Source organism: Tiliqua scincoides, chromosome 5 (genome assembly GCF_035046505.1).
Source record: "Tiliqua scincoides isolate rTilSci1 chromosome 5, rTilSci1.hap2, whole genome shotgun sequence".
Lineage (NCBI taxonomy): Eukaryota > Metazoa > Chordata > Lepidosauria > Squamata > Scincidae > Tiliqua > Tiliqua scincoides.
Genome location: NC_089825.1, coordinates 137,355,616 through 137,364,492, shown reverse-complemented (window position 1 = coordinate 137,364,492; position 8,877 = coordinate 137,355,616). Strand labels below are relative to the sequence as shown.

The 8,877-nt window shown below is 45.6% G+C and overlaps 1 protein-coding gene across 1 annotated transcript; it reads left to right on the top strand.

Moving 5' to 3' along the window:
* Window positions 1-4,431: 4,431 nt before the first annotated feature.
* Window positions 4,432-5,124, top strand: LOC136653790 (vomeronasal type-2 receptor 26-like; the record flags this gene model as incomplete). Its single annotated transcript, XM_066630670.1, has 1 exon — window positions 4,432-5,124. A coding segment is annotated over exon 1 (693 nt), but the record flags the coding sequence as incomplete, so codon positions are not given.
* Between the last annotated feature and the right edge of the window lie 3,753 nt (window positions 5,125-8,877).

The following is an 8,877-nucleotide window of genomic DNA, read 5'->3' as shown; positions in this document are numbered from 1 at the left end:
TCGGAAAAAATGCCGTGACGTTCACTCATCTTTTAAAGATGGCATATTCTGGGATTCTGCCAATGCTTGGGTTTCTTTTGCTCCAATTTAGCTCCACCACTATCTGAGAAGAGTCTCATTTAACAACAGTGTTGGGGATGAAATTTCCTTTGACTCTAAAGGGGAATGGGTAGCTGGATTTGATATCCTCAACTGGATCAGATTATCAAACCAGTCCTTTCTTCGAGTTAAAGTTGGTGGGATCGACCCAAAGGCTCCCACAGGCAAAGAGTTCACTATAGAAGAAGATGCCATCGTTTGGCCCAGCGTCTATAACCAGGTAGATTCTGTTCACCAAGAGTTTTTTTTCACCAAATTCTGAGCTGTTCTTCACCAATCCATCTGTCACCGCAATCCAAACTGTGCCTTGGGATGGCTGAAATTCCCTTGCGCTGGCCCAGGAGGGTCACAAATGTGCTGTAAGGCATGTTTGCACCTTCTTGTGAGTCAGCTAGGCCTGCGCTCAGAGGTGTGCCGGCCTGCAGAGGGTGACATAAGCCTCCGTGCCAACGGAGGTACCGAGCCTTGTGTAGGCCAAGTTGTGCCAACACAAGGCTCTGGGATGGGCAGAGAGGAGGCAGGGAGGAGGTGGGAGGCTTTCCAGGGCAGGGGGAGGGCGAGCGGTGAGTGGCCCCAGGTGGGTCTGGAGCGGGAGGCGGGGCTGGAACTCGGCAGTTATGCCAGATCCTAACACCGGTTCCAAAGGACCACAGAATGGCTTCAAGCCGCTCTGCTCCCCTCAGACTTGTGCTACCTCAGGAGGTGGCACAAGTCTGAGGAGACCCATTGGAGCCAGGGTGGTTTACCCAGAGGTAAGGGGAAAAGTTTCCCTTTACTTCTGGCTGAGCCACTTTGGGCAGCTATCCTGTGCTGGATACAGCGCAAGCCTCTAGACTTGCCTTTCCCAGCGCAAGATAGGAGTGCCCCCTGTTCTGAACTGCACTTCAACAGGCACTGATATCATTAAATCTTTGTATTAAGTGTTGATTCAGGTCCTAATTCCAAATTTGAAGAGAGGGTCGAAAAAAGAATCCTTCTGATTCTGATCCCCCAAATCTTCACGTTCCAAAATGTAACAGCCAAGTTGCTTGGCATGATTTCAGGATCTACATGAATCATTGTCCCTTGGAATACAGAAGATCTTACTTGCCAATCATGCTGCACTGATCTGTTTGGACAGAACCTTCGTGGTTGTGGAGGCTTTTTGGTGTCAGTGTTGTCCTTTGGCAAACTCAGTCCACCCTTGACAAAAGGTAACATTGATAGCCACTTGCAGGGGAATTGGAGGGTCTTGCTGACCATGGTGGTGGGCTTCTTTTCATTACACTTTGGGTAGCTGAAACAACAGCAGTGAAAGCACTGCTTCTCTGCTAGGTATGCAGCTACTTCCAGGGATCATTTTGTATCCAGAGACCACCAGGATGCATGAGATGGCCTGGTGGGTTCCAGTAATCAGCCAACAGAGAAGCAGTGCTTCCACCACCATCACCTCTCTCAGAATTAGTGGCATATCAAGCGTTAAGGAAGTTACATCCTCCCTCCGAAAAGGCCTCCTGATTTTTGTGGGTAGCACAAAAGAGAAGAAGGCATTCCTATCATTTGCCCTGCAATTTCTAGTTGAGATAAAATGATGCAAGGTGGAGGGGGGAGGCATTACACACAAGAATATGCTGCCGTGGCACCCTTCAGACTCAGAAGACTATGATGTCGCACTCTGAATGGTGGTCAATTTCCTCTCCATTGTGCAAAGCCTGGGGAAAGTAAATATGGAGGATAGACTGTTTCCCATGCAGCAAATCTCCACGTTGCTGAAATGGTCCAATGGAAAGGCAGATGCCAATACGATTGGTTCCAGCGCCGTCGCAGGAGTTGCCAGAACATGACTGTATCTAGCCGTGAACTGCTTCAGGGACTCCAACTCCAGAATTTGCCTTGAGATTGTCTCCTGAAGCCTTTTTCCACAACTGGATACAGGCAGCCACAAGGCAGTGGAGGTTTGAGATCAGAGTTTCCTTCTCTTAGATGAGCTGCCTTCCCAGGCTAACGAGTCCCATCTACCCAGTGGCTGTTTAGTCGCCAATATACAACTATTGAAAACAAATACGTTGTATCGAATAGAAGCTTATTGAAAAATAGTTTAATATGTTCCAGTTGAAAAGACATTGTATAAAGTCTGGATCCAGTGAATGTGGTTCCCAAAAGCATTTTATCATATGCATATATGGGGGCCCATTTTTGGAGCCCAGTGGATACAGAAACTGTGGATATGGGGAACTTCATATAAATTTCAATACACATCCCCTGAGCATCCCACCCCAGTGCACATTCCCTGCATTTTTCTTTTCTAAGACGGGGCAGTTTCTTGTTTAGCTGAGGAATGTGACATGTGGGCAAGCAGCCTTCATGCTAGAGGGAGGGGAGTAAGCGAATGTCAACAGGAAGTAGGTCGGTTCCTGCTTTCTCTTAATGTTTTTACTGTGTCCCTCTAGCATGCAGGATAAACCGATCTGCGGGGGCTGCAGGGCGAGCTGAGAAACACAGGTCAGTGAAACTGTGGATATGAGATCCACTGATACAGGAAAATACCTGTACTGAAAAGCAAACACAACCTACCATGGTGGCTCTCATTTCAGCTGGACATGGTATACCACACGGTGAGAAATAGAAGCAAGGACACTAAGTGCTGGACGGCTTTGAATCAAATCTGTATCTTATGGGGAAGACCCCCCCCCCCAAAAAAAAAACAGGTTGCTACAGTCCTTGTTGTGTCAGTACAGATCCATTTCTTAACTATAGTGTGGCTAGCGAGACATGACAATTTAAAACATTTTCTGCTTTCTTTCCTGGACAGTCACAGCCCCTCTCGAGGTGTAACCCACCCTGTCTTCCTGGGTATCATAAGAATAAGTTGGAGGGAGAGCCTTTTTGCTGCTACGAGTGCCTTCCGTGCCCACAAGGGAAGTTTTCAGATCAAAATGGTGAGACTTCTTACTTAATTTTACCTTAATAACTTCTAATACCCCTTAGTACCACCTACAAACCCCTTAATAACCCTTATCACCCCTTCATACCCCTAACGACTTCTAATACCCTCTACAGACCCATTTACCCACTTCATACCCCCCAAGGACCCCTTAACACCCCCTTTAATAACACTTAAGGATCCCTTAATCCCCCTATCGATGCATTAATACCCCCTATGAACCTTTTAATACCCCCTTAAAACCAATTTCTAACTAAGTTGCACTTTTGAAGCATGTTCAGGAGGCCTCCACAAAGGGAAACATGTCTTTGGAACAATGAAAAAGTGTCTCCATACACCTGAATGAAACTGATGTATTTCGGCATCAGTAGGCATCAATAGGCAGTCTTTTATTTTTATTTGGACCTGACTACAGCAGTGGTTCCCAAACATTTTAGAGATCCTAGAGGCTACTGCCTGATTTGTAAATGCCAAGGGGTGTGGCTATAATGGTGATTGGGCAGCAGTGCTCCCCCCTCCAACAGCAGCTTATTTAACCCTTGATGCACATAGCCTTATCTATTCACAAACCACCAAAAATGGCATCACGACCCACTGGTGGGTCCCGGACCCACAGACTGAGAACCACTGGTCTAAGGTGCTGACTGTTGATTCCTACGGAGATCCTGAAAAATCACCTACATCACCCTTTTCAGGCTGGTGCAGGGGTTGGGGGACATGGGGAGGGGAGAGGAAGGTCTTTCCGGCATGAGGAGGGCAGAGAGTGGATGGTACCATGGGTAATCAGCGAGGTAGCTGCGGTGGGGTCGGGATCTGGCTCATATGCGGATCCTATCACCATTCCCAGGCAGCCTGGGGCAGCCCCGGGCTGTTTGGATCTGTGCCAGTTCTTTAGGCAGTGCAGATCCCAGTAGCCCCATTGGAAGCAATTCCCTTTGCACTGGGCTGCACCACTTTTGGCCCCAACACTGCTCTGGATGCAGGGCAGGCCTGCAGGCTTCCTGCTGCAGGGCAGGTGAGGATTGGGCTGCCTGTTAGCCTAGAAAAACACAAAGGAAAACAGTTTGGATGAAAATTGAAATGGAAATGCCATTAGATGTGTTTGTGCCTCAGTTATTCAAAACATAATTAGAGTTGCTTATTTGTACCTGAAATCTTTAAGTTTGAACTCAGTGACACAGGTTAGCCAATGGTGTAATATAAGAAGCCAAAACTGTAACCTTTAATTCAGTCTGGGAGAGGGGAGGCTATGAATGAACAAAACTACATTGTCCATTTCAGGTCTTTTGGTAGGGCCGTTTTTCTTTTAATCCCTATTTAAAAAACTGATGCCTGAACAAATCATTCGTAGAAAGTGGGTTTTTAATGAAGTGCATTCTACACAACTAACTGCTTTCTCATTCTCAGACATGGCTAACTGTTTTCCATGTGCAGAAGATCATTATCCCAACCATAATAAGGATGTCTGCGTTCCAAAAGTTTACAGCTTCTTGTCTTACAAAGAGCCTTTGGGGATTGCTTTGACTACGGTCACACTTTCTTTTTCTTTCATCACTGCTTTGATCCTCCGAATATTCATTAAGCATCAGGACACTCCCATTGTCAAAGCCAACAACCGGAGCCTCACCTACGCTCTTCTCATCTCCCTCCTGCTCTGCTTCCTTTGTGCTCTGCTGTTCCTTGGACAACCCAAAGCAGCTTCATGTCTGCTTCGACAAACTGCTTTTGGCATCATCTTCTCAGTGGCCGTGTCCTGTGTATTGGCCAAAACCATCATCGTGGTCCTTGCTTTCATGGCCACTAAACCAGGGTCCAGGATGAGGAAGTGGGTGGGAAATAAATTGGCAACTTTCATTGTCCTTTCCTGTTCCTCTGTTCAAGTCATCATTTGTACGGTGTGGCTGGCAACTTCCCCTCCATTCCCAGATCTTGACATGCACTCAGTGACTGGAGTAATTGTAGAAGAATGTAACGAAGGCTCCACTCTCATGTTTTACTGTGTCTTGGGCTTTCTGGGTCTCCTTTCCGTTATCAGCTTCACTGTGGCTTTCTTAGCCAGGAAGTTACCTGACAGTTTCAACGAAGCCAAGTTCATCACCTTCAGCATGCTGGTCTTCTGCAGTGTGTGGTTGTCCTTTGTTCCCTCCTACCTGAGCACCAAGGGAAAGTACATGGTGGCTGTGGAGATCTTCTCCATCTTAGCTTCTGGGGCCGGTTTGCTGATTTGTATCTTTGCCCCCAAATGCTTCATTATAGTGCTGAGGCCTGAATTGAATGAAAGGGGGCTACTGATAAGAAGAAAGGGTTAAAATACCTCCAATGTGTGGACCCCACCTAGTTCCAGTTAACTGTGGCTTACCAAAAGTTCATCCAATGTACTTAGTGCTATAGTGTTTTCATCGTGATTGTACAAATAAATGCCCAACATGTGATGTCGATTTCCTTTCTGCAGTCCCTGCTATGCAGTGGGTTAGAACATTGTTTCTAGCTTAGTTTCCATCTGATCTTTCCTAGTCAACAGCCAACAAAACCTTTATTAGGCATAAACATTGGATGGGTGAAGTCTCTGTACAGAAACCGTAGAGAGAATAGAAACCTAAGCAGTACACAAATATATGTATATGTGTGCACTTACGTGTACACACAGATACAAACATACATTACATTTGACATACACACATGAATTATTTAAAAGACAGAAAACAATCAGTTACTCTACAGATATTGCCAAGATGTAATCTACTCAGTGATTGCTTGGTACAGAAAACCGGGCTCGATTCAGATTACTCAAATTTAGGAACTGTGCAACCGAGAGGGTTGTATGCTCGACATCACCTGATAGAAAGAACTGAATTACAGCATTCTCAGAATGCCCTGTTTTAGCATTGAGCAAGGGAGAGAGAAATTGCCGTCTTAGTGCTTGAGATCTGGGACAGCGCAACATAATGTGTATGGATGATTCTACTCCGTCTAAATTGCAGCCTCATAAATGATCTTCCCAGGAGGCATTTCTGAATCTACCATGTAAGTCATTAGAGGGGGTCACATAACCATGTGCCAAGGTAAAGGCCCTTCTTTCCAGTGGGTGCATTAGGTGGGACAGATATTTTGGTTGTTGACCAGTTGTAATTTTAAGTTGAAAATTCAAAGGGGAACATTTTTTCCGTGCTGCGCCTAGAATCTCTTGCCTTTCTGTATCATATAGTCTGGTTGTCAAAATCCTGGTGATAACCTCAGGAGAGGGGGCCCCTTGTAGATCGGCCTCAAGGCCCATCTGTTGAGTTTTTTTATAAAATAGTACTAGGCAAGGAGTTAATGTTGAATCAGTCAACAGCCTCTTTAGCAGCAAATCGTGATCAGCCCTCAAAAAGACTTTGGTCCAGTATTTTAAGAAACTGGACCATGCATGTCACTCCAGTCTATGTTGACCTGATTCCAGGCAGAGTGCTGCGTAGGGAACACAATGCGGTAAGCCGAGAAGTTTGTAAAGAAATTTAGATTGAACCCTTTCAATTGTGTTATTTAATGCTGGCATCCATACTGGGATGCCATATAAAATTTGTGGTTTGACTTTAGCATTGAAAGCTTGTAAAGCAGCTGGTACAAACTGGTTGCCCCAGGAGAAGATAAAGCAAGTTATGACTTGAACCACTGGTTTGGATGAATTAATTGTAATCAATCGATGAGAGGACCAGGAATGCTTGTAATGAATTCAAAGACCAAGGTACTGGAATTCCTTGACCTGCTGTAATAATTTTCCATTGAAAAGTCAAGATTGTGGTTTCCATGAGTTCCCAAAAACCACAATTTTAGACTTTTCATAATTTAAGTGCAAAGAGTTTATTGTGAAATATTCAATGCAAGCTTTAACCAGTCTTCGTAAGCGTATTTCTATACGTGAGATCAGAGCCATGTCGTCAGCATATAAAAGTAAAGGGACGTCCACCAATACCAGTTTGGGGCAAAGATGCAGTGAGTAAAATGTGATTTGAAGAAAGAGTTTGAGGGTTTTAGGGCCTGATCCTAAGTGGTGCTTAGCTGCTCTAGCCCCCCCACCGGCATTGGATGTCGTAAAAGTGCCATACTCTCCATTGATGGAGTTGACAAGCTTCAGTCTCGAAAGTCTATGGTATTGTGCTCTGAAAGGTGGTTCTGGAACAGCGTCTAGTGTGGCTGAAAAGGCCAATTCGGGAGTGACAATCCCTTCCACACTGGGAGCAAGTGCAGTCTGTCCCTGGTCTGTCTCCCTGGCTATGGGCCTTCCTTCTTTGCCTCTTAGCCTCAGACTGTTGGCCAAGTGTCTCTTCAAACTGGGAAAGGCCATGCTGCACAGCCTGCCTCTAAGCGTGCCGCTCAGAGGCCAGGGTTTCCCACTTGTTGAGGTCCACTCCTAAGGCCTTCAGTTCCCTCTTGCAGATGTCCTTGTATCGCAGCTGTGGTCTACCTGTAGGGCGCTTTCCTTGCACGAGTTCTCCTTAGAGGAGATCCTTTGGGATCCGGCCATCATCCATTCTCACGACATGACCAAGCCAACGCAGGCGTCTCTGTTTCACCAGTGAATACATGCTAGGGATTCCAGCACGTTCCAGGACTGTGTTGTTTGGAACTTTGTCCTGCCAGGTGATGCCGAGGATGCGTCGGAGGCAGCGCATGTGGAAAGCGTTCAGTTTCCTCTCCTGTTGAGAGCGAAGAGTCCATGACTCGCTGCAGTACAGAAGTGTATCGGCAGAATACTGCTGTGCATACGTACTGTGGGAAGTGAAAGAATTTTGTCCTTGCAGCTCCAGTCATCAGCAGGACCTGTCACTCTCATCAGTGCTTATGCATCAACTCTGTCGTCTCCAGCAGAAGCCAAAGACAAATTCTATGATGACCTGGCCACCACTATCAAGAAGATTCCCGTAAAAGAGCCATTGTTCATCCTCGGCGATTTCAATGCTAGAGTTGGTGCTAACTGTTCGTGGCCCAATTGCTTAGGTCAGTTTGGCACTGGGAAGATGAACGAAAATGGCCAACACCTGCTAGAGTTTTGCTGTCATCATGGTCTCTGTGTCAGCAACATGTTCTTCAACACGAAGTCCCAACATAGAGTCTCTTGGAGACACCCAAGATAAAAGCACAGGCACCAGCTCGACCTGATTCTCACCAGACGCTCCAGCCTTCCCAGCATCAAGATCACATGCAGCTATCAGGGTGCTGCCTGCGACACCGACCACTCCCTGGTGTGCAGCAGAGTGAAACTGCAAATCAAGTTACTGTCTCTTTAAATAGTTCTAAATCCAGTTCAAGCCTCTTTCAACAACAGGCCTGAATCCAGTTCCAATTCCAATCAATAACACTATCAAGTCAAATTACTGTCTCTTTAAATGCTCAGTTCTAAATCCAGTTCAAGCCTCCTGCAACACCAGGCCTGAATCCAATTACAAGCCTCTTGCAACGAAAACAAAAGTAAAATCCTTCAAGCTATTAAAAGTGTTGCTTATTCTTTTTGCACGTATACCATTACAATCGTATTTACATAATTTACATAATCTTCCTTTATTTACATAAGTTACATGATTTACATAATCTTCCTTTATTTTTTCCTTCTTATCTCTCTTCTTTTCTTCCAATCACCCTTTTTAGGAAAAAAAAATACTCCAGACGGGGCTTTTAAATCTCTGAGTTCACTACTTCCCCCCTCTGGGTGGCTGGCAGCCATCGTCAATGGTCTTAAAGATATCTTTCCCTCCTTCAAACTTCTCAATTAAAATTTAATGATCTGATTACTCACGGTTAAAACCTTTGTTCACTTTCATGTTGAATCTAGTGGGCCATGGGGGGGGAGTCTTCTCAGTTTTCCAGATCTATCCAAG